The following is a 26,356-nucleotide window of genomic DNA, read 5'->3' as shown; positions in this document are numbered from 1 at the left end:
GTAAAGAATGTAATCATCCTCTCCGCCCATGTGCAGAGTATAATGATCCCAGCATGCACAGACAATAAGCCCCATTAGTTGCAGCTTTGAGACTCATCAGCAGTGGTCCATAGCCCTTAACAGTGCTGTAAGAAAGGTAAACAAAGGCTTTGACATTAAGCCATTACACATGAAATATTAAATATTACAAGGATCAACAAACAATGAACACTTTTTGCTTCAAAGGTGATGCCATGTTTAGACAGCAATCATAAATCTTTGATCACAATTAATCAGTTTGATTTATATATATATATATATATATATATATATATATATATATATATATATATATATATATATATATATATATATATAGGCCTAACAACAATGGCTTTGATACTTTTATGTTGAATTTTTTGCAATCATAGCTCTTGAAGGTGATATAGCGCTTGGTCACGTCAAGCTAATAACATGAAACTACAAAATACTTTTCATTTTATCAACGTGTCGTGAGTTTTGTGCCCCCATTAATTACAGCGTTATCACACAAAAAAGAACATTTGTAGCCTTTCGTTTTTAACCGTGCTATAGCAGCAACATTACAATAAGCACTGACTGGTGTGTATCCTATATTTATAGTGATTACATACTGTTTGTGGTTAAAGTGAAGTGCATGTGTCGCGGTACCAGGGTGGTATTTTCACAAGGGGTCACTTGAAAAAAGGGACAGCACGATGAGAACAAAAATTACAACAAAAAAACCACTTGTTTTTTCTGCCTGCTTGTCCAAAAACAGCTGCGGCCGTCCTCTCTCGTCATCTCCGCAGAAAGGAGTCCAATCAGATACAAACATCAACATCCGATGCCTCTAATGTTCCAGCAATGGCCGACAATTCAAAGTCCCTTCTGGCTCCAAAGTTGCAGGTATTACAGCCCACCTACAGGTGAGAAAAGAGTGGATAGAGCTTCAATTCATGACAGACTTGTAAATCCACTTGCACAAGAAAAGCAGGCTAACACGCTGCTTTATTTTCTCTCCGGTAAAGGTGAGAAGGTCCCAGGTTAAGTCCCGGAGTGAGTGTCCGGAGGTCGCTGCTGTAACGTCTCGTCTATGGTGACCACTGTCTCCTCCGGTCTGATGGAGCTCAGGCAGTTAGTGTGGTTTAGGGATATGTAGCCCATCTCCACCAGCCGGGGCCTCTCGCCCAATTCGCTCATCTCGTTCACGTTGTTGCTGATGCAGTTGATCTCTGTCTTGTTGCGGCTGCTAACTCGACGAGAGCCAAACACCCAGTCTGAAACGAGACAGGGATAGCAGTGGTGTCACTCTGGATATCAGTGCAGAAAGGGGCGGAGCGAGGTTTGGCGTCAAGCCTCGAATCTTTTAGGGTTTAAGATAACTTCAACTTTGTGTCATTTGCCCTCAGTCTGTCTGACTGGACGGGCAAATCAATGGAGCAAAAGTTGTATTACTGGGGAAATATTGCCGTTTCTATGAACTCTACTCCAGAATAGTTGAACAAAAAAAGGTTCCTAGATTAGTAATGCTGTTTACGCTGAAGGATATATTTTGTGAGAATAAAGACACGTTCATGAGCTGACCTTGTCGTCTCTGCTTCTCTGGGTTATGAGAGGCCATCTGGTCTTTTAAAGTGATAAGATATTATAAAGGGAGTGCGGGATATTCGCACTATCCGGGGGAAATGATTAAGAAAACTGAAAAAGGCCTTTTCTTTTCGGGGGAAGCAGAGACAACAATAGAACAGTGTTTCGCAAAGCAGTGAGAAGTGTAGCGCGGGTTATGAAAATGGCCTTGGCTCTCATGCGCTCCCTAAGTCTGCAGAAGACAAAGAAATACACAGGTATTCAGTAATATGAACATCGTAAAACATTTTGTAACCAGTGTATAGATTTGATAAATAGAAAGTAACCGTAAAATATCCCAAGAGTAACAAATGTCTATTTCGGCCTGGGAGTGTGAGAGTCAAGGTAACATTTCATACATTGCGCTACATCGTGGTAGGGCCCGAATGGAGCCGGGAGGATCTGGACTACATCCAAAACTGATGACAGCACCACCAGAAGATGGGACAGAAATGGATAAAATGTTTTTAACATAGCAGCATCAGATGCTTGGCGAGACACTGTCAGTTTGTCAGGAGAGATAGACTTGTCTTGTAATATCTGATCCGTGTACATAGGCGTCGATTTCAGTGGGAACGGTGGGTACGGTGGGTACGGTGGGTACGCGTACCTACCAGATTTCGTCATGAGTCATTTTGTACCCACCACTTTTTTGAAAACCTCGAGCTCAATTTAGTTTAAAAAAAAGTCCATAACACATATAATTCTTGAGTGACAGATGCCAAAAAATCCACAACAATCTCTACTATCCCCACAGGGCAGGTACAGACACAGCCGCTCTGCTGCTGTGCTGGCTGCACGCTTCTCTGTTCACCACACAGCCTGTCATTCTACTTAACGTGAAAAAAAGCTTAACGTGGTTTAATGTACCTAAACAACGATCAATGATCACCAAATTTCTCATGGCCATATCTTGTAATGAACACTTAAGCCTGTCAAAAGAACTAAACCGAAATCCAACGATTATATAAGTTATTATATAAGCGTTGTCTTCTTCATTGGCGCCTATGGCGAGGAAAAAGCTTGTACCTAAACAATGATCAATGATTACCAAATTTCTCTCTCATATTGCTCCTCATAACCACTGAAAACTGTCAAAAAATCAAACCAGAAATGTGGTGATGATTGATCGTTGTTTAGGTACATTAAACCAAGTTAAGCTTTTTCACGTTATGATTTATAAACCCCATGAGAACCGTGGGGAGTCAACCCACAGCCGCTCCTATGCCGTGCTGAAAATGTGAAGCAGAAACGCTTAATGTCAGATAACGGCCATAATAATTGGACTTTGGTTTCGATTTTTTGACAGTTTTCAGTGGTTATGAGGGGCAATATGAGAGAGAAATTTGGTAATCATTGATCATTAAAAGTATTACGTACATTAAACCACGTTTTTATTCATTAGTAAGCTACAGGACAGCGTCTTTCAAAACATGACCTGTGCGAAAGAGAAAAAAAAAAGAATGCGTCATTGTACCCAGCACTTCTGGAAATGTACTTCTGAATGCGTCTCTGTCCACAGCACATTTCAAACCAAACTGACGCCCATGTCCGTGTACACGTACTTGTATTTGCAATATCATTTTTCACTAAAAGCTTGTTATAATTTTAACTGAACAAATCCTGAGTTTTATTTCTGATCTACCAGTCAACGAACACTTAAGATTTGAGGGTGTGAGGTGTAGTGACCTAAGTGGAGTCAGACTGGTCATCGGTCACATTTTTAACTCCAAATCTTACAACGCCTATTTCCTACCCTACCTATGCTATGTAGCCTAACTTAAAAATAGTAACATCGGGGCTCCTGGGTAGCTCACCTGGTAGAGTGTGCGCCCCATGTACAATGGCTTAATTTTTCAATTAAATTAAATTGTATTTATAGTATCAAATCATAACAAGAGTTATCTCAAGACACTTTACAGATAGAGTAGTTCTAGACCACACTCTATAATAGTCCTTACCACAGCGGCTGCATGTCATTCCCCTGTTTCCTGTCTTACGCTGTCCTTAAAATGCCCAAAAGTAATCATAAATTAAAAAATTGAGAAAAGTAACAACAGACCATTTTTACCTCTTGTTAGGTGGCAGTGAGTGAAAATAACTTAGGCTCAACATTTGTTGTGTTCTGCTTTCAGAATGATGAGGACAGTTGGAGAACAATTAGATACAAAACAGGATGACGGCCAAAAGAATATTTTCATTATTGATTAATGTTCAGGTTATGAAATGCCTTTGTCCATATTGTAGACAGATATATTTGAATAAAGTCAGATAAATTGCCTGTTTTGTCAGACCAACAGTTCAAAACCCCAAAGTTATTCAACCCACAAAAATGAAAAAAAGCAGAAAACACACATTTTTTGTTCAAACCTTAATGAATTTTACAAGCAGAAATGTGGTATCACAGCTACTTTTCTTTGCATAAAGGGAAGAGAAGTGTTTCCACCAAGTTTATGACAAGCCCTCGAAGATATTAAGCCGAAACATTCATGCACGGGGCAAAAACAAGTGAGCTGAGTATTTAGAACGTGCGCAGAACGCGGCTGCAAACTACACCTGACCGAAAGTTATGATGGGTTCAGCCTCTGTAATTCCATTAGAGGCAAAGCACCATAAAATTGTTTCAGGGGGAGATGTCTGCCGCACAGCAGCCCCATCATGAGCGGTGGAGCCTGTTTGAATTGGGACACATCAATCATTGTTCTGTCAGATGAGGAGCTGAGATTAAGGCTGACGGTCGTGAGCGTGAAGAACAGACAGAAGGCAGAACGGGATTCCTCAGACCCAAGAGAAGTGATACATGACCACAAGGGACCACCGCACTTTCCACAATCCTATTTTTGTCCCCATCAGTTACTGTTTCAGCTTAAAGTCTGATTTATTAATCTTCTTTTTCATTGCTGAATGCTTCCATGACTCTTACCGAAATGATGGTATGTGACTTAGTGGTGGAATGTCACTATTGTAACATTTAATCATATGGTTCTTAACTTAAGTACAAATTTGAGGCAGACAGTCCGAAACATTGCAAGCTCGGTAGACCATGGTCCTCGAGTCAGTCGAATCAGCCGGCTACGTTGTCATGAGTGGATCTGTAGCAGACGAACGGGTGAAGTCTCTCCTTGAGTCAGGGTGAAAAGCACGTCAACAACAAAAGCCATTCTTTCACTTCTGAAATAACATGCTTATATGTTATAGCTTTGGTGTATAGATGTAGTATGTCAAAATTAGGTTGTATTTATTCATTGCGGGCATTTCTCCTTTCCTGTTTCTATGTCTACATTGAAAGCCTATATATCAGATCTGAAATAATGTGTCTGCACCGAGTGAATCCACAGAACTTCCTACTACTTACTTCACTTGTATTCCCTGGCTTTTAACCCAGCATGAGAACTGTGTAGTCTTATGTTGTTTTATGTGTTTTTTATGTTTTATTTCTTGTCCAGCACTTTGTAAACCTTTGTTCTTTTTTAATGTGCTATATAAATAAAATGGATTGGATTGGATTGGATTGGATATGTTAGTGGTTAGAGACAATGGGCTAGGACTGAGTTTCCATGGCAATTTAGCAATAGTGACTCAAGTGACTCGCACAACCCGGATCAGTTTAGTGAGTGACTCAGAATAACCCGAATCCTTAAAAGGAATCCAGTTTGCCAGGCCTACTTCTGTGTACCGCCAAAGATCCTTTATACTAAACATGACACATACAGGAAACTAGCTCGAGTTGGGGCGTCTCGGATTGTAAACTGTCTCTGGTAACTACTAACTACTGTAAGACAAGGGAGGGGGGGACTCAAATTGTTTCTAAACTTAAAATGCATTTTTTGCCCCGTTTTGCGTTTGTATTGTTTTACTACTTACACAATTATTTGAAGTATATATTATATACAATACACAGTGTGGTTTTAATTCTATATTTAGGGGGGGGACAACACTAGGATGTGAGGTCCTGACCCCCCTGACCTCTGCTTCGATTTACACCTATGTTTCCTTTATATGTGGACTGTAACATGTCTACAACAGGCTGTTTTTCTGTTCTGATGTTGCACCATGTCAGAAGAGGGAAGCATCTCGCTGTGAGCACGAGGCTTGACGCTGTCTTTTCCACCTGCCTCTGGTGAGAAGGAAAGCAGCCGTAAAACACATATTCTCCACACTTACACCTCAGCAAAATACCCAGGAGCCCAAATGTAAATGTGTATGTGTGAGTTTTCATACGAGGTGCGGGTAGACAGAGATGAGCTGTTACTGCCGGCCAGTTGAAGGGGGGTCAGCATGTCTCTGTGGCAAAGCTAAGTGCTGCAGACTGTGACCCATGTGAGCGTTGGTTTTTACCTGGTTCACTGCTTTCACCACCGTCACTTTCAGCAACCATCGACCTGCCTCCACCTACATGCAGTGAGCAAGAGAACAGACATGTTAGGGACTCTGCACACACCGCTCCATCTGTGTCTTATGAAATGATAAAGACAAGGCGAAGAAGGTGTGATAATGAAACGTAGCAACTCGGCTAAAAAGGCAGGGCAGATATTTATTACAAATACTTCTAGCTGGTAATAAAAAAAGCAATATCCAGGAAATGAAAAAATAGTCTCCAACAGTCCCTTTGTGCATAGAAATTGTTTAGGAAATGTATTTTATGGAACTTTTTTTTTCTTTCTCTGAGACATGCCACTGAAAAATGTAAACAATTCTGGAAAAACTGGAAATCGTGATTGAATCTGAAGTGATTTCTTTATTTTTTTGGGAGAACTTTGTTTTATCCGCTACTGTACCAGGGTTAACAGAATAGACTTTAGCCTATGAATGAGTGGAAGACTCCACCCTTAAAACACCCTGGCTTTGCATGAATCAAAGTCATGGATCATAAGGACCTTCATGTTTTTAAAGGACAATCATGGACACAAAGGACCATGATACTGCAATGTAACCTGGTTTATTTTCATAATGGCATGCATCTTACCTTACCTATGTTGAACCTGTCTGTTCTCTCTTGTTTTGTCTGTAATAATGGGTCGGCTCAAGCCTCTCTCAGGTGCGAGATTTGATCTCTCCTCCCATGTATGTGCACATTAATAAAGCTAATATAATAAACTGTTGACCAGACCGTTTGAGGTGTCCTGTTACACAGCTTTAACAGACACCTGCCAGCCTATTAGAGAGTATTTCATGGTTAAGGGGTAGTTTAACTTCAAAAGACAACCCCTGAGTTTGTTACACAGCCCCAAATTTGTTCTAGTACCTCAAAACTGTCATAGCAACCCCAAAATGTGTTATTTCTCAATAAATCCAAATTTTGTTGTGGTGCATCAAATCTCCAAATTTGGTATAACCCTCCCAAATTGTTAGTACAAAAATTCATTATAGCACCCCAAAATACAAAAATCTGCCAGTTTGGGCCATGATCCCAAAATTAGTTTTTAAACCCCAAATACCCAAATTGTTGCTATAATCACAAATTGTAGTATTATTGCTCCCTGAAAAAAAGTCGCACATTTTAAAATGTTTTGTAATATCTCCGAAATGTGTTGTCATGATCCCAAAATGGGTTTTAATGCCCCAAAGTTAATTTTGGTTCAACATTTTGCTTTTGCATTTTCCCAAATGTGTGGTTGTAACTTCAAAATTTCTTGTAGCAAACACAGATCTAAAAATGGGTTCTCATAACCTCCTTATTTGTTGTGTTTGTTTTGTTAACACTATCCAGAAATGTATTAAGTTAAGTTAAGTTGTGTCACCAAATCCCCAAAAGTGATATATTTGGTGTCATAATTCTTAAACACCCCAACATGCTAAACTGTATAGCATTCCCAAAATCTATTGCAGTGCCTAGCACCACAAAGTTGAAATATTTGGATCAATGCTTCCAAAATTGGTAGTTACAACCTCAAAACAACCACAGAATGTCTTGTAGCACCCCACAATCACAACATTTCAAGTATTGCACCCAATTTTAAAACATTGGTGTAGTACCCCATGTCCAATGTTGCTGTCATTAACCATGAATGTTATGACTAAAATATGATATTCCCACCATAAATTGTTGTCAATATTACAAGATTTGTTGTGTCACCCCCAAATCACCAAATGTGCAAATTTGTTGTAACAAACAAACATGTGTTATACTGCTCCTAAATCCACAAATTAGCATTTTTAGTGGGGTCACATTCACAAAACCTTTTATATTTCTATCACAAAATATTTGATAATTTTGAGACACTATAGGGTCTGAGACCAAATTCAAGGAGTGTGTCTTAAAAAACTTAAATTATGATAACAATATGTACCCAAAAAGCTTAGAATAAATGTGTCCCTGTCCTGATCTGCCCCGGGTGAAACATTACTGAGTGAAATCTTCTATTTTGCTCTAAATCACCTGATATAATGACCTAACTATCAGGTCAAGTCAGCACTATGATACCTTAAAATAGGCTCATTATGTCATTCATTATGTATCGCTCACAGGACGCTCTTCAAGAGAAACAGCGGACCTTGTCTCCATTTCTCACGCAGACACTTGCTGATAGTGTAGGACGTTTTCCTCACAAGGTCATTGGCTGAGAGCAGAGCTATAGGGATGACAAAATACTTTCTGCAGTTGGGGCAGCCTCTACCTCTAGCGTTCGCCCCATGTAGACTGAGTCCTTTGCAGCGACGTGGGTTCAAATCCGACCTGCCGTCCTTTGCTGCGTGTCATCCCCCACCTCTCTCCCCCTTTTATGTCTATCCACTGTCACTATATAATAAAGGGAAAAACCCCCAAAAAATAAAATAAAAATACTTTCCACAGTTTACTGGTTTTAATTTAGCAAAACAACTGTCACATTAAAGTTGACTTAACCTTAAAGTCAATTAATGAAAAACATGGCTGTCCCAAAAACTAATAATTTATCTAAGATGTTTGCGTTCTGTGTTGTCAGTTTCAGGTCTTTAACTCAGCCTTTTTCTCTGAAATAGTGACTATCAAAGTGGGCTCTTGGGGGGGGGGGGGGTCCTTGGATGGGTTCCAGGGGTCCAAATGCAAAATTAGGAAAAGCTCCATTTCACATATATTTTACTAACGTTTTACTAAGTTACTCCCATGTAAACGTGTATATGTGTATATTAATTGTCTGTACCTTTACCTTCGTTTCATAGTCATTTTAGTAATCCCAGTGGGTACACACACACACACACACACACACACACACACACACACACACACACATACACACAAACACACACACACAGACACACACACATACACACACACACACACACACACACACACACACACACACACACACACACACACACACACACACACACACACACACACACACACACACACAGTAAACAGTAACAGGGGTCACATACCGACAAACTCATTAACCACATCTTTGACCAGGTGCCCAACTATCGCATACGCCACCGCCACCACCACCAGCGCAGCCATGACCAGGTAGAGAACCGCTTTGGGCAGCGGGATGGAGTCTCGTGCAGGTGTGCGGTAGTCCGTGTACAGCAGGTCACTCTCGGAATAAGAGTACTGAAAGACGTGGTCCATGCCCGAGGTATGGTTGGAGTTGAGCGGCGGGTTACTTGCGCTCATGGCGCTGTCTGGCTGCAGAGCTGTCACCATGGTGGTCGTTACATCCTCCGCTTTGTCGATGTTTACCAAGCCTGTAGTTTTATTCATCAGAGGCAAAATCTGAGACAGAAAATAGCTCCAGTCCTTTATGGCACTCGTGTTGCATAAAAACATTGTTTCTACCATGTGAATACCTAAGGAAGGTTTGAATCTGCACGGTCACCAAGGCGCAAACAATCCAGAATGAAAAACAGCAGACTCTCCAGACTTGTCGTGCTTGAAAGTACGCTAACAGATTGTGTTTTTTCGTATAATCCAACAGTTCCCCTCAGATGCCAAAGTCTCCGTCTGACAGGAGCACATCAGTGCCTTTGAAAACTTACCCATGCAGCTTTCACTGACGAAACACGCACAACACGTTATTCATTGACGGGCGGCGCGGCATTTACGCGCGAATAAAGAAGGCATTTTGTGCGCCCGCTCTGACTTTTTTTCCCCAAAAGTGAAATAAAAACAATACAGTGGCAGAGTACAACAGCCTGCAATGTCATCCAATGAAAGGAACCTTTGGAAAATGTGTCAGCAATTTCCTTCCGACCTTAAAAACGCGTAAATGTTGGATGAAGGAGCCATTAATCTGTGACTGTATAGACACGGCGTCCCCGCGGCTGTCACATCCAGTGATGATGACAATTAACAAACTGCAGGAGTCACGACGCCTCCTCCGCTCCTCTCAGAGGGGTCCGGGGCTGAAATGTGCGGCTGGTGGTGGGAGAGCGGGAACACCGGGATCCAATTGTCGCCCTTACCGTCAACCTCATGTGGGACGACGTTCCTCCCACTCTGCAGCCTGGGGTGAGTTCACCTTTCTGCTACAGGATGGTGGTTCAGACCTAAGTGGGTTGTTTGTGTGCTGAGGTACGAAAAAATCCAACTAGGACTTTGATGATGTGATTTAAAATGAGCCCCAGTGGAGTATAAGACGACAGAGATGGCGCTCTGTGGTTATATATGCATCTTACGTCTCATTAGGAACTTACACAAAGGTTCAAACTATAGACTTAGTGGAAATTACAATTAGTAAGTAAGTAGTAAGGAGAAATAAAAAATCATGGATATGGAAAAGTAAAATACTATTTAAAAAAGTTTACCTCCAAATGAAGCCATATCATTAAAAAAGAAAACACAAATTGAAAATGAAATTTAAATTCAACTTTGATGGAAAAGTATTTGAGCCAAATCAATAAAGCAGAAGAGCAGCTCAAAAAGGGACTCTGCAGGGGGGAAAAGTAGTAATCACTTTATCTGGTGCAAATAATATAAGTTGTTTAACCTGTTTCTTAAAGTGCTCATATTATGCTCATTTTCAGGTTCATAATTGTATTTAGAGGTTATACCAGATTTGGTTTATGTGGTTTAATTTTCAAAACCACACCATATTTTTGTTGTACTGCACATTGCTGCAGCTCCTCTTTTCACCCTGTGTGTTGAGCTCTCTGTTTTAGCTACAGAGTGAGACATCTCACTTCTGTTCCATCTTTGTTGATAGTCGCACATGCTCAGTACCTTGGTAAGGACAGGTAGCTGTCAGTTGTAGAGTATGAGGGCGTGCCATGCTAGCAGCTAGGCGAGCATTATAACGTGTGTTACAAAGTGACCACATTTGTCTCTGAAGTAAAGGCTGGACTACAATAGAGCTGTTTGGAGCAGTTTGTAAACAGTGTTTTCTGTTGGAGATGGTAAGTCCCTTTGGGGTGGACTTTGGGCTTTTTCACTTTTTAAACCTATAACGTGCACAAAAAAGATATATAACAATAAAGGAAAGGGAAAAAGCCAAAAGGATAATATGAGCACTTTAAGGTAGGTCCCCAATCCTTGACCCAAGCAAAGTTGGCAACCGGAAGCAACACCTGCTTATTTTCTGTCATCTTTGTTTGGGTCAGGATGAACTTTGTAAAATGAGTTGAAGTTGTGTTAACTGATCTCACTGGAGGGAATGCTCTATGTTGTATAAAAGAGTCACTGAGATTTATGGAAAAGTCTTCAAAAATTCAATAAAAAATAGTTTGTTACGAAACATCAAACATGCTGAATAACTGTCCTGCTGATGGCGCTAGATGAAAAGTTATTACAATTCATCTTGAGGGGAACGTGAATATCTACCTATAGCCTATCTATACCCTGAAGTAGTTAAGGGGAAAACACAAGACTTTCACCTAGGAAACAGGGTTTTTTTGTCCCAGGAGTACTACTTAAGGGGACCAGTGTATAATCCAAAACAATAGTATTTATAATGTGTATTATTTGCTAGTGTCTGGGCCCTTATACACAAGCTTCAAATAGCTTCAAATAGCTTACCAGGGTGTGCCATTTCACATATCTGCGCTATGTCTTATGATTGTACTTCTTTTGGGAATAAAATTGAACTGAACTGAACGGAATCCAAACAACAATCTTTTTTTTCTAATCTTAACTAGTTCTTTTGGTGTCTAAACTTAACTGTGATCCTTGCAGGACAGTCACATTTTGTCGCCTAAACTCTGCATTGTCCAATGAAAAGACTGTTACCTTACGGTGCTCTGTACCCGGCTCACAGTCACCTTTTCCTTTCTGCTTTTTTAAACAGGCGCTTGGTTGACCTGACCTGTAACCTTCCATCATTTTATTTTTTATGTATTACTATATGATTTTAATTGTGCACTGTGTTTTAATATGTATCATATGTTTTATGTGAAGCACTTCGTGATTGTTATTTGTGAAAAGCACTATATCAATACATTTTATGTACTTACTTTTCTTCGCTAATTTTAACTTTAAGGCCGCTAACCTTCACTGTCATGTCATGTGACCGGTCATCACGTGACCAGCTGGCGGTCGCCGTAATTTTGTAGGATATCATATGAATTGTTGTGCAGAAGTTTGAGTACGATATCATACAAATCCATTCACGAGAATGCGTTGACTGGATATGTGTTTGTAGGTAATTATCTGTTACAGACATAGTTGATAACGTCTGTTTAACTGCAATGTTAAGAAGTGATATGTTGTGTGTAAGGACAGTGATCACACAGTACAGGTGTCATTATTCTGTTGTCAGGCGACTACACAAGACTAAAATAGGGATTTGATGCTTCTGTTGTCATCTCATAACAGAAGTTGCTGTTAGCCAGCCAAAAAGGAAAAGGAAAAAGGTACTTTGGACAAAGAACTGCTGGAAAACTATGTGAACATACTGAGTGCTGTCAGTTATCTCCATCTGAAGTTCAGATTCATAGAGGTGTGTTCAGATTCAGATTCTGAACACTGTGTTTCTCTCTTCCTGCTCTTTTTCCCGGAAAGACAAACTAGACTCAATTAAGATCACATCAGCCGTTCAAAGATCGGCTCAGAGGAAATGGATTGGACTCACTGACCCTTAAATCAATCATGGCATCCAGCAGTGAGTCACTGCGGATGCATTCGTGGCATTCAGAGGTTCAGCCGTCACAACCGAAGAGGACATTTTTTTTTTTATTTTCAACCTCGTCCATCAATAGTCTCAAAATGGAGGCCATCTTCTTGTAGCCTTGCTTGTTCACCGCTGAAATCATAAAATGTGATAAAGGTGTTATATATGTAGAATCAATTGCAACAACTCTAAATTATCTTCATTTTCAACATGAACCAGGATCAGAATACATGAAATGATCTGTCACTGTGAGATCAGGTGATCATGGTGCTGTAAATTCCTGCTGTGATTGGACAACACATTCTCACTCCCAACTCGTCAAATACTGACGCTTAGTCAGGAACTCTTGGCGTCACTTTTTAACGCTCTGGGTTGGGACCCTTTGGCGTCGTTTTTCAAGGTGTAGAGTAAAACCACTTAGGGTTAGGGAAAGAACGTAGGTGGGGTTAAACAATGTACGTTTAAGTCAACTGCGGGACAACAACAGGGCAAACGCCGGTCTCCTGGGTGAAAGTCCTGTGTTGTTTGCCTCCTCACGTGGATTTTCGGTCTTTAATTATACTTGCAACTGCTGTCGTTCTTATGGTACATGTCCATTTACGCGTTGTTTTGACAGAAGAGATCACCCCGCTTCCTAGAATTGCACACTAGTGGGCTTGCCACCCGTGTTTCTCTGACCACTGACAAGCAAAAAAAAACAGTCTACACCTTCCTACAAGCGCGATGGCAGCACCCGATTGGAAAATGCGTCACGTGGGTCTGGCTACTCCCGGATTTCAAAACAGACCATAATGGCGGCTCGTTTGGAATACAATCTCTTATTTTACGAAAATAGTTAACTGGAACATGTTTCTGAAAACATTTGTAGCGATAAATAGGCTACGCAGTTGCTGAATATGTCTTTTACATTACATGTAATTTAGCTGACGCTTTTATCCAAAGCGACTTCCAATTAAGTGCTTTCAACCTTGAAGTTGCAGACAAAGTAGTAAGTGCAAGTACATTAGCTTTAAATAAGCAAAACTACAAAGAGCCATATGAAAGTGCACTCCGCGCATGACACATGCTGCATTTTGTAACTGCAGCCTAACTTTTGTACACATTTGTTACTTTTATATAGCCTATATATATATTTATAATATTTGTGATTATGGCATAGCTTTCTCCCCACCCAAATAGGATAATAAGGTAATGGATAAAAAAATGTGGGAGGATGTGGCGGAAAATAACGGCCCGAGCCCGACCCGAGGTCCGGTCGAGCTTGGGTCGGGCTCGGGCCGAGAATCTAAACTCTAAGGGCCACTGAGCAAGCGTCAGTATTGACAAGTTGGGTATGAGAACGGGTTGGATTGGTCGAGGCATGATAGACTTCTTCATGTTAAACCCTGACTAATCATAGCTAATGATCTTTCATGACCTAAAGTAATCAGGGAGGAGTGGGCAGAGACCAACCAACCATTCATAGATGTGGTAAAACTTTAGGCAAGAGAGTTGAAAATAATCTGATACGCTTGTCTTTCTTTTGTCTTTCACTATAAAACACTACTGCACATGCGTTAAAATGACAAAGTGCCATGTTGGTGCTGAAGCTTTGTAGTCTGACCCCTGTCTTAATAGCGTAGCAAAGTGGGAAGTATTTCATCTCAGTGACAGAATTAGAAGATCTCTGATAGGATGTTTCTTACTGCAGTGCTCTTGTACAAATATCAATGAAAAATACAAAAGGGTCCCAATCATATACGTTTTATGTTTCAGAGCTTCATTTGACACATTGTTCTGTCAACAACATAATAAGCAGAAGCAATTGCTCATAAGTTAACTCCTTTGTCCTTGAAACCATAAAATGGACTCTGCTTTCTTATCAGAGCATTTACTTACAAGATCTTTGCTGCGGAAGGTATTTTAGTGTGAAAATCCACTGGGAATATGACATGAATGTAAGTCCCCTGAAAAGTTTGTTAATTTGTCCCCGGGGCTTTGTGTATGTCTCAGGAAAGACACTACAGATATTTTTATAGAAGAAAGAGGAGCCTGTGTCTAACAGATCTGTATTAGGTATGTACAAAGGTGCACACGGTATATTTGAGGGACAATCCATGACAAGGTTGTAGTGGATTATCGCACTAATACCATCATTCACTCAAACCAGGGCTGTCGTCAGGACGCAGACTCCGTGACGAACCAAAGCCCAAGCAGGTTCAAGATGAAGTCAAGACAGTCTTTTTGGATTTAAAAGATGAAATATTCCTGCACAATCTTACAAGCTGACTATGAAAGAATACATTTCCACAAATCTGTGCATAAAACTACATTTCTGAAATACTGTGTCATAGGGGTGGGGGAAAAAATTGATACAGCATAGTATGCCGATATTTTCCGTGGCAATACTGTATCGATACACAGATGCCAAGTATCGATCTATTTTTATACATCTGTTGGTCAGTTTGTCTGCTTGACAATCCCATTTTGCAGCAATAAAATTGAAGTGAGATGAATAAACAGAGAAATGTTCTTTTTAGAAAAAACAAAACTTTTCGGGACATAATTTGAAATTGGGAAAAATTTAAAGTTGAAAAAAAGTTAATACATTGCAATATATCGCAGAATATTGCTATATGTTTAAAATCGCAATAATATCGTATCGTGACATAAGTATCGTGATGATAACGTATTGTGAGTCCTCTTGTGATTCCCAGCCCTCCTGTGTTATAACATAGCAGAGACACCTGCACACAGTAATGTCAGTTAAACAACAAGTAGATCCGACCAGACAATCTGATTGGTCAACTAGACATTTTGAACGTGCTCAAATCAGCATGACAGCACACCCAGAGCCATTTGAGCACACCTGGCGCATCACTTCAAATTAGGGTGACCAGACGTCCCCGGTTTCCGGGGACAGTCCCCGGTTTCGGTGACCTGTCCCCGGAAATGTCCCCGGTTTTCACTGTGACTGACAGACCCGAAATTGGAATGAAAGAAAGAAAACATTGACCAAACGTATAGTTGTGCACCCTACACACGCAGGCTCAGCCAGAGCAAGCACTGCTCAGAGCTCAGAGATGTTCTAGAATGCCAATATTTTACAATGCTAAAATTACTGTTTATTTACATGGTAGTACTGGTGGGTTTAGCAAACGCAATTTCGCTGACTTTTTATGTTTAAAAAAAGGATCTTACGCTTTAACAGAAAGGTCGACCTCCTTAGAAATCCTTTCCATAATGTTGTCAGACACTTAGAATATTAATCTGAGCCTGTCAGTGGCAAAATGAGCACTTTTATGAAGGTGAATACAAGCTGGACAATTGTCCTATTAAGTTACTGTACATTGTAGCTTGTTTCGCCATTGCCGACTGCTGCGATCTTGTTTAATACTGGACCAATGTCAAAGGAAAATATTTCCTCAATAGTTTTAATTGTATCCGATACTCAATGAGCTGTTGCAGAAACAAGCCCAGCCTGAAGCAATAAAGCAAAAGCTGTCAGATTAATGTTGTGCAGTAAACATTACAACATTTCCCTCTGAGGTGTAGTGGAGTACAAGTATGAAGTAGCAGCAGGGGCGATTCTAGGATCAGACCTTTAGGGGGGCTCAGCCCCTAATGAGAATGTGACACGGATATAGTGCATGCAAAAGTGTTAACCCCCTTGCTGTGACAAATGGTATGCGAGAAAATTAACATTGAACTTACAAGGAAATGTTATCATATTTGCATTCTGCATAAATCTCTGCACACCTATTACTCTCTGTGAAATATCTCACAAACTCTTCACTCAACACATGCATCGGTACAACAAGCGGTTTTGAAATTGCAACAAAATTTCTACATGGTCTCCAACTTTGGGCACAAATTATAATGTATTCTCATGTAAACTATTTATGTCAGCACAGACATTTTTGTAAATTGCTTAGCCAGTGTATCCCACCATAATGGTTATTATATTGCCAGATTCCAGACAATCCCACTTACTTATATATATCCCACTTACAAATATGAATATATATTTCTACTGGTATGCTTACCAGTGACATTAATGCAAAAATATGAAGAAAAAACTGTTCCACCTGTGTGTGCATGGTTAAAATTCTGAAGTGCAAAATAGTTCAGGCTACAGCACAAATATTTCCATCCATAGATAAGAATGATCAAGTCTAACCTCTGAATTTCTATCCCTAACCCAAGTGCACCAGATTGATGCATTTAAACGGTAAAATAGACAAAATATTCTTACAGGGGAGCATGCCCATGGACCCCCCTAGGGAGGCTTGTGCCCCAGTGCAGCTATAGGTCTAGTGAGGGGCAGTGTCCCCGTTTTAAGTTTTACAAAGATAAAAACATTACCTATTTACGCTTCTGAGCTGAAAATGTCCCCGGATTTTGTCTCAGAAATCTGGTCACCTTACTTCAAATATCACTCCGCCATTTCTCTGTCAACATTACAGAGTTGAATTAAAAAACTGTTTAAAAACATTTGTATTCATGTAAGTAATGCAGGAACCACAGTGGAACACACAAAAGCTCTCCAACTAGTATATAAAGTGATTCATCAGATAAAACGACTAATTTGTTATAACGCTCTGAAGTTAACTTTCACTGGATATGTTTAGATCAGTTGTGCCGGTGACGGCGCTATCTAGAAAATAGCTGTTAAATGTGATTTTTGCGGACATACACAGACAGACATTAAAAAAAAAAAACGTCTCGAAACCAGACTCAAACAGTCATTTGTGACCTTTCATTTACTTTTAAATTGTAGGAAAGAAGTAATTTGATAGTCTGATAATCAGGTTGAACTGCCATTCCATTATACTTCATTATTCAGTCTGACAGTGTGCTAGCTGTTATATACCTCTGATATATTTTAGTAGCCTAGAGGCTGACATAGCTGTCTGGCTGACGTCTTTTTCAACTGACCTAGAAGAAGCAGTTAACTTAACATTTCTGACGTCAATCAAATGAATACGTTGATTCAAAGTTACTCTGTGGAGTTTTGTTTAGATTCAGCTTTACTCACCGAAACGCATTGTGTGTATGCCTGAAGCTTAAATGTGTTATATGAATTTCCTTCCTCATAATTTTATGTTTTGCAAAGCTGATTTCTTGCTGATTATTTGCTAACTTCAATTGTTTACATTTATGTTTTTTTGTAGCTTGCAGTCTGCTTGCTGTTTTTGGCCGTGACCACCACTAATTGTCGATCAGTGGAATCAGCAGGGATGCCTTTCCTGTCGTCCAAGTACTTCTACGCATGAACATGTACAAAATACATACAACAGAGGAACCCACACAGAAAAACATCATATATAGCCTTAATAGTGGTCAAAAACTCCACAGAAAACTTTCTGTACAGTAGTTTTTATACAACAACCTGTGCATGTGTGTCCATCTTATCTATGCTTCTCCTTCATTTTAAATACAATTTTTCTATCACTATATTATTGGCTCTGGCAAAGCAATGCTTTCATTCTTATACCACCTACAAAGCAGGGATTGGTTAATTGTTTCTAAAACCAGCCAAGCAAAACATTGGACCTGCCTCACCCCAAAAAATGGTGAAAGGGATCCAGAGTTTTGGGACTTTCCTCACATACAGAATATTAATTTGAGATAGAGAATTGAGTAATTCAAGGCTACAAATAGTCTTAATCCACGACGTTCCACTTCCGGGATTGCTCTAGTGCCACCAGAAATTCCGCTGGATATCACTCTTTTTGGCCGGATGACCATTACCTTCCGCTTTCTTTGTGTTGGAATTTTAAACTCCGGTGGATTTGTGAGGACTATGGTTAACTGCTCCTCAGATCTCTGCAGGGTAAATCCAGACAGCTAGCTAGACTATCTGTTCAAATCTGTTTTGTTGCACGTCTAAAACAACTTTCGAACGTACATGTTCCACCAAAACAAGTTCCTTCCCAAGGCTATTTTGCAGAGGCACTGTGACTCTGTCCGGCGCTTAGCGTCGCCCGTGACGATTGTGATTGGTTTAAAGAAATGCCAATAAACCAGAGCACGTTTTTCTCCCATCCAGGAATGCTGTGTGGACCAGCCAGACCCTCCTCCGCAGCGCTGTGGAGGAAGGTCTGGCAAAGCGAGACTACAAATGACTAAATTGAGAGAAAAAATAGCTACATTGAGCATACAAATGAATTTAAGGGAATTCATCTTAGTTTGAGGGAACGATTTATAAAAAAAAAAAATGTCCCCCCCTGACTCCTACCAGACTCTGTGTAATAAAGAGAGACACAAGGGAGACTGAAAAGTATAGGGGGGGGTAGAAAAGAGGTAGAAAGAGAAACTGGAGCAGAGCATCCTCTCTATTCCTGTGTTAATCAGCAAGGATTGTAACGGCAGCGGAGGACACACGCCTGTGATCGAGTCCTGCTGAATAACAAAGAATCTGTGTCCGTGCCGCTCCGGCTTATCTGGCTGCCTGATGAAAATTACCCCTCATACTGGACTCATATACTTTAATCAGATATGACCCGAGCCAGACAAATGCTCAATTTCACCCCTTCGCTCATCCATTCTCTGTATCCTCTGAGCTTCTCCCTCCCTCCCTCCATCCTGCAGGCTGAATTAAGCTCTCTTGTGTCAGTCGGAGGCCCTCATCCTCGCAGCCAGCGTGGATGAAAAGTCATTTCCTCTCTCTAAAACGATCAAGGTGACACACTCCCTCTCTCATGTCAGATCCTGATCCTCAGACACCCTTTAGCGGAGTTTCAGGAAGTGGATTCACTTTTCAGTACACACCCTCCATGATCCCTATCCTCAACCCTGTGCCCTTTTCCACGACATTTGAAATGAAATTAATGTCTTAGATCCCAGTGGCTCTGCTGTTTTGTACATTTTTCTCACTAGTTGCACTGGTTTTATGGAAAACAGATAATGCATTTAATTTACACCTTGACATGGTATGAAAAAAAAAAAACCTGAGTAGGCCTTGATGTAGAATAGCTCATCCTTAAATAGTGGCTTTTTTTAAATGATGTGTCCATCTTGGAGATGTGTGACAGCGCATGTCGGATCTGAACAGTTACAGGTGACACAAAATCTGGATTTAGCTTCCATGATCTTAATCCTCTGACATAATGAGCAGCGACCGTTTCCATGGCATTACATCACATGGAAGAGATCCCCTTTTAAAAAGGAGAGATTAATCTAAAAAATGGACATCATTGTTTGTATTACGGTCTCAATATTTCAAATGGAAAAAGAAAGGTGAGCATGAATTTAGGAAGTGAGTTTTATTTTTTTTGGATGAAAACTCTCTTTAGTGCATTGTTTTCAATCTGTCGGAGCGACGTCACGCTGCCTTTCTGTGTTTTCATTTAGTTTGCAGCAGTATTATTGCAGCAGTATTATTTTAGTCGAGGTATTTCAGTGTCCTGCTTCTTTACTGCCAGGTGGTCTTTTTATGTGGAGAAGGTTAACTCCCTGTTCACCTTTTGTATCGCTGCGAACACCTTCGACCTCGTGCCAGCTGAGCGGCTGAACACTGAGGGAACAGATACAATGACCAAACTGAAAAAGCATAACTGAGCCTGACAAACATTTCATATTCCAGTTATTAAACGTTTGCTGTCTGTGATGTGGTATGTGATACATTAAACAATGATTAAATTCAATACACGTCTAAATAATCAAGATAATTCACTGAGCATGCTTAAATCTTCTGAGCCAGGACGTGGATAACCCTTGTGTTGTCTTTACCGTCAACCATGAAAAAAACACTAGCTTTTTTCAGTTTTCTTTTAATTACGTTTGTCTTTTGTTTTCAACGTTTTTCACTTTTTTAGTCACGTTTTTCCGGCGTGTCACTTTTACAATTTTTCGGGCGCTGTTTTTGACGTTTTTGGTGCCTTTTTCATAGTTTTTTATGTTTTCTTCCAGTGTTTTTGACATTAATTTTCATCGTTTTTCCCAACGTTTTGTCATTTATTTATTTATAACATTTTCGGCGCTTATTTCGACGTCCCATTTTGTCTGAGATAAAAAAAACTTTGAAAACGGGTCAAATTTGACATGAGGGTTAACGCAATATAAAATGTGAGAATTTATTTCAATTTACTTTTGGGCAAAAATCTTAACAGAAAAATTACTTTTTATGGACTGGCTTATTTGCATGTTCTCCTTTTTTACATTAACCTTTCATTACATTAAGCCTTTTCAGAGCTGTCCTAACTGCACTGAGACGGTTATTTTGAACAGCAGTGGTTAGCTCCTCTTTAAAAACAGGGAGAAAAATCAGCATGAAAATCTGTTCTTTCTGGTTTCTTGGATCTTTCACTGGAAATCTGTAACAACCAAAAAAAATAATAGCTTAAAGGCTAAGTGGCAAAGTAGATTTTTCATGTGTCTTTAAGAAATAGATGGTGCAGGTCAGTCACTAATGGGACTGTAAGTTAACACAGTTTGTAAAACGGGTAGCTTAAATCAAGCAATCTGATTGGTTCATAACTGTGAAATAATAACCACACTGTTTTTTTGTTTTTTTTTTAAGATAATTTTTTGGGCATTTTAGGCCTTTGTTTTTATAGGACAGCTGAAAACATTAAAGGGGAGAGAGAGTGGGAATGACATGCAGCAAAGGGCCGCTGCGTCAAGGAGTAAACCTCTGATATGGGTGCACGCTCTACCAGGTAAGCTACACAGGTTCCCATAAAAAAGGTTTTTGATTTTTTTATCAACAATACATGTTATTTCATGTTATGTTAACAAAAAACATTTTCAAATTATTGACGGGTAGAGTATCATTTTGTATGAACTTGTTTCAGTTTTCTGATCTATTAGAACCTAATTATGCTAGATAAATATACTGGATGGACAGCAGCTTAAGATTGGTACATGAACAATTTATTTAATTAACCTGATACCCAACCTATACCCAACTTGCGAATGTTTCACAATGCCAACCACGTGTTTAAAACTGTGACTGTGTTGGTGAGCAAAAACTTAGTAGTATTTGTTACTAGCCCCCCAAACATGTAAAAGTAACCTACATATGTATCTTAGTATCTTAGTATTAAATCCTTACATATTCAACTTTTTTTTGCCATTGACTGCAGACAGTTCAGGAACTGCTGTTGTATTGTATGCTGGTGCTGCCTTCAGCTCGTACGTGACACCAGGCAGAAACAGCTTTATACCTGAACATTAATGGGGATTCACCCTTTTTTTCTTAAATGAGCTCCCAGAGGGTTTTCCAGGATGGCAGAGCTAATTACTCTCAGTGATGTGCAATAAAGAGATGGTGTCAGCATGTGAGTTAATGTTGGGATGTGTCTGTCCCACAGCTGAACCAGAGGCCCAGCACATCTGGCACAGGGAGTCCCCGTCAGCACGCCTAATGATCCAAACCCCTTCTGTTTAATAACTGATCTGTAGCACCAACAGTTTGTGTTTCCTGCGGTGGATGAGTGATTGTAGTTTCACAAGGCTCAAAGAAGCGCACATGATGAGCCTTTATGTCTTCATGTCTATGACTCAGACTTACCTAAACCTAACCAAGTAGTTGTGTGGCCTAAAGATGTTCTGCACTGCCGGAGCTTGCACAGGCGCACAGGCGCACTGATCGCTCGTGTTACTTGACATTCGTAGTAGTTACATTTAGTCTCAAATAGCATGTCTGCTTATCAATCTGTCATCCCTAAACATACAATATGTTCTACATTAGCCCATCATGTATCCAACCTTCCAAGACCACATTCAGCATTAAGAGCTGGAAAGACCGCCCAAACTGGCAACTCCGCAGTGAGTCAGTGTTATGGATGAAGGGCTGAGCAAGTTTAAATGTCTTTTCTAGTGTATATTTCCATCTTGTAGTCCAGCCTTTACTTCCGTGACGAACATGCGTCACTTTGTAACACACGTTATAATGCTCGCCTAGCTGCTAGCATGGCACGCCCTCATACTCTGCTTCTGACTGGCTAGTAATCCTTACCTAGGTACTGTCAGGGCACGCTCTCATACTCTGCTTCTGACTGGCTAGTAGTCCTTACCTAGGTACTGCACATGTGCGAGTCCCAACAAAGATGGAACAGAAGTGTGATGCCTCACTCTGTAGCTAAAACAGAGAGCTCAACACACAGGGTGAAAAGAGGAGCTGCAGCAATGTGCAGTACAACAAAAATATGGTGTTTTTTGAAAATTAAACCATGTAAACCAATTCTGTTATAACCTCTAAATACAATTATGAACCTGAAAATGAGCATAATATGAGCGCTTTAAATATAAATAGTTGCATAAATTTGTAAAAGAGCAGACTTAGGATTCTGTTATAACCTTACTTGTTTGTAATGTTTTTTATGAAATCTGTATTGACTGAATAGATCATATATTATTTACTGCCATGTGAGCCATAAATAGTGCAGCAGATTAATGGCATATTTCAAGAGAATCATTCAAATTGATATACAAGCATGAAATTTGGCACAGATACTCTCTAAGGGTCACTTTTTGGGAAAAAGGCGTTGGCCACCCAAAAATTCAACATGGCGGCCATTTTTTCAAGATGGCCGCTATTTCTGTCAAATGCTCATTATGTCAATCGTTCAAACAGTGATGTAGGCATAACATTTTGTGAAAATACTCTCTTAAGAATGTTTTTTTTGGAAAACTGTCCCTCAAAAATTCAAGATGGCAACCATTTTTCAAGATGGCCACCATTTCGCTTGAATCCTTACATCAATTTTTCAAATGGTGATGCTATCATCAAATTTGGTACAAATATTCTTCAAGGAACATTCTGTTATTGGGCTGGTTAAAACCAAAGGCATTCTATTCTTTAAAGATTATTTTTTAGGCCTTTATTTTCACAGGACAGATGAAGACATGAAAGGGGGGAATGACATGCAGCAAAGGGCCGCAGGTCAGAGTCGAACCCGCGGCCACTGCGTCGAGGAGTAAACCTCTATATGTGTGCGCTTGCTCTACCAACTGAGCTAACTCGGCCACAGGCATTCTATTCTTTCACGCCTTTACAGGTTGTGATGCTGTATCAGCCTTTCGCAAAAACAAAGGCAAAAAGACTGCCTGGCAAACCTGGGACATTTTCCCTGAGGCCTCTCTCATCTTCAGCAAACTAAGTCAATACCCTCCTGTTCTGACTGATAGTGACCTGGAGATCTTTGAGAAGTTTGTGGTCCTGCTGCATGATCAATCAAGCACAGCTGTTAGTGGAGATGAGGCTAGACTTGACGTTTGCCCGAAAACAGAGGCCATATGAAGCCATTCCTCCAACAAAAGCAGCTCTGCTTCAACACACTAAACATGCTGCATATCAGGCAGGTTGCATATGGGGTCAAGCAACCCCAGCCAGAAGCAGAGAGTCCTGCTGACTGGGGATGGAAAAAGCTTGGTGAACAATGGGGGGTCTTCTGGACAGCAAATGCACCAGTTGCACACAAGTTGTGAACAACTAGCCAAGTGTGGCTGCAAATCAGAGTGCTGTGGAAGATGCAAATGTTTTAGATTGGGTTTCACACTGCAAATGTGAATAAAAAAGTAAGTAGCCTTGCGGTGGGTCGAGAGCCAATTTCCTGATTCTGGACCGTGATGTATATGTACACCTTCCTGGATATGTTGCCCCCAATACAACACTTGCTGACTGCCAAGCAGGGAGGCATTGGCTACCTTTTTTAACAATTCAACAAACAATCTTTATTATGACTCGGCAGGGCACAACCTCTCAGTCTCAGGTTGGACACTCTAACCACAAGGCCTTTGAGTTGGTAAAAATGTGAATAGAACTTAAGTTTTTTTTTTCAATCCTTCCTTTTAACTCAGTCCCAACAGAGTACACTATTAAAGCAACAGCCACCTTGAAAAATGAATCTTGAATTTTTGCAATTGCCTTTTTCTAAAAGTGTGGCCGTTAGAGTATTTTTTGCTAACATGCATGTGTACATACTACCGAAATGACGGCCATCTTGGAAAAGGTCTTGAATTTTTTAATGGCCATCCAATTTTTCCAAAAAGTGGCCTTAACAGAGTATTTGTGGCATATTCTCTGTATCACTAGTTGGAAACAGTGGCAATGAACATAGGAAAGGAATGGCAGCCATCTTGAAAAATGGTTTCCATCCTGAATTTTTACTGGCCACTTCCTTTTTCTAACAGTGGCCCTTTCTCTCTGTGGACTGCACCTTGCCGTGGTGGAGAGGCTTGTGTACTCCAATGAACCTGAGAGCTATGCCGGCGGGGCTTTTATATCCCTGGCAAGTTGAACTAAGCCGGACAGGTCAAAGGAGAGGAGGCAGACAAAGCAGACATTATGACTATTTGACAGAAATGGTGGCCATCTTGAAAATGGTCGCCATACTGAATTTTTGAGTGGCACATACCTTTTTCCAAAAGAGTGTTCCTTGAAGAGTATTTCTGCCTAATTGTATGCTTGCATCACCATTTGAACAATTGAAATAATTAATATTCAACAGGAACGGTGGCCATCTTTAAAAATGGCGGCCACTTTGAATATTTGAGGGACAAGCATCTTTTTCCATAAACATGTCCTTTAGAGAGTATTTGTATCAAATGTTATGCTTGGATCACTGTTTGAATAATTGATATAATAAGCATTGAATAGCAATGGCGGCCATCTTGAAAAATGGCCACCATATTGAATTTTTGAGTGGCCAACGACTTTTTCCAAAATAGTGGCCCTTAGAGAGTATCTGTGCCAAATTTCATGCTTGGATACCAAAGTGAACAATTTTTTTTACTAATCTGCTGCACTAAACTTAAAGCTTGGCGAGCCACAGGAGTCTCGCGAGCCCCTCAATGAGTAACACTGATTCTCGCCTGATCTCGTGATATCGCGAGAATCTGGCTGCCTATGTAAGGTAAACCAGGACTCCCTGGCAGAGGAGATATAGTATCTCAACAGGACCTTTTTGGTTAAATAAATGAATAATATAGAAAACAAAACGCACACCAGGGGTTGTAGTGAGGTGCTGATCATTGGAGGTAGACCTGAAAATATGAAAAAAGAGTTGCACACTCTGGCTCCATATGCATATACAATCAGGGATTGTTGATTTGAAGAAGGCCTGAGGGCCGACGCTTGGTCAGCATAAATAGACATTTGAACATGGAGCCAGACTGTGCAACACTTTTTTCTTAGTTTTAAATAAATGATAAACAATTCTTTTTTTTAAATTCTGCTCATAATTGAAATTGTTCGCAGAAATTGTTATGTGGATATTTTTACGCCCATTCTCACTCTCTCTCTCTCTCAATTTCCAATTTCAATTAGCTTTATTGGCATGACAACATCAATACATCTGTGTTGCCAAAGCATAAGAACAAACATACATACATACAAACAAACAACAACAAGGACACATCTGATATATTAATACGAGTAAACACAATAATTATGATATAATTCCATATAATAAACAAATTCAGTGCATGTCCCTCAAAAGGTATGTTGAAACAATAATATATATATATATATATATATATATATATATATATATATATATATATATATATAAACACAAAGAAAGACTAATAATGATAATATATTCTTCTTCTATATTCTTCCCCTAATAAAAAAGGAAGCTTTTTGTCCTCAGTGTAGGCAGTGAAGCCTGGTATGCGTTCTTCAAATATTTGGAAATATTTGGTTCTTAAGTTTTCACATTTGGGACATGTACATAAGAAATGTAATTCTGTTTGGATGTCTTGGTGGCAGAGTGTACAGA

At 40.0% G+C, this 26,356-nt stretch overlaps 1 protein-coding gene across 1 annotated transcript; it reads right to left on the bottom strand.

Moving 5' to 3' along the window:
- Nucleotides 1-503: 503 nt before the first annotated feature.
- On the bottom strand, nt 504-10,104 carry LOC116038233. Its single transcript, XM_031282469.2, has 3 exons — nt 8,986-10,104; nt 5,965-6,018; nt 504-1,277 (listed from the first exon to the last, which is right to left on the bottom strand). The coding sequence occupies exons 1-3, from the start codon at nt 9,383-9,385 to the stop codon at nt 1,045-1,047; spliced, it is 687 nt and encodes a 228-aa protein (XP_031138329.1). The 5' UTR covers nt 9,386-10,104; the 3' UTR covers nt 504-1,044.
- Between the last annotated feature and the right edge of the window lie 16,252 nt (nt 10,105-26,356).

This window comes from Sander lucioperca, chromosome 11 (assembly GCF_008315115.2).
Source record: "Sander lucioperca isolate FBNREF2018 chromosome 11, SLUC_FBN_1.2, whole genome shotgun sequence".
Lineage (NCBI taxonomy): Eukaryota > Metazoa > Chordata > Actinopteri > Perciformes > Percidae > Sander > Sander lucioperca.
The sequence above is the reverse complement of the archived record's forward strand: the minus strand, read 5'-3'. Positions and strand labels throughout refer to the sequence as shown.

Excerpts from the sequence above, each read along its gene's own strand:
- LOC116038233 (XM_031282469.2), bottom strand. The coding sequence starts at position 9,385 with ATGGTAGAAACAATGTTTTTATGCAACACGAGTGCCATAAAGGACTGG. Across the intron at positions 6,019-8,985 it reads TGTGGTTAATGAGTTTGTCG|GTGGAGGCAGGTCGATGGTT; the intron begins GTATGTGACCCC and ends CACTGCATGTAG. Across the intron at positions 1,278-5,964 it reads TGGTGAAAGCAGTGAACCAG|ACTGGGTGTTTGGCTCTCGT; the intron begins GTAAAAACCAAC and ends GTCTCGTTTCAG.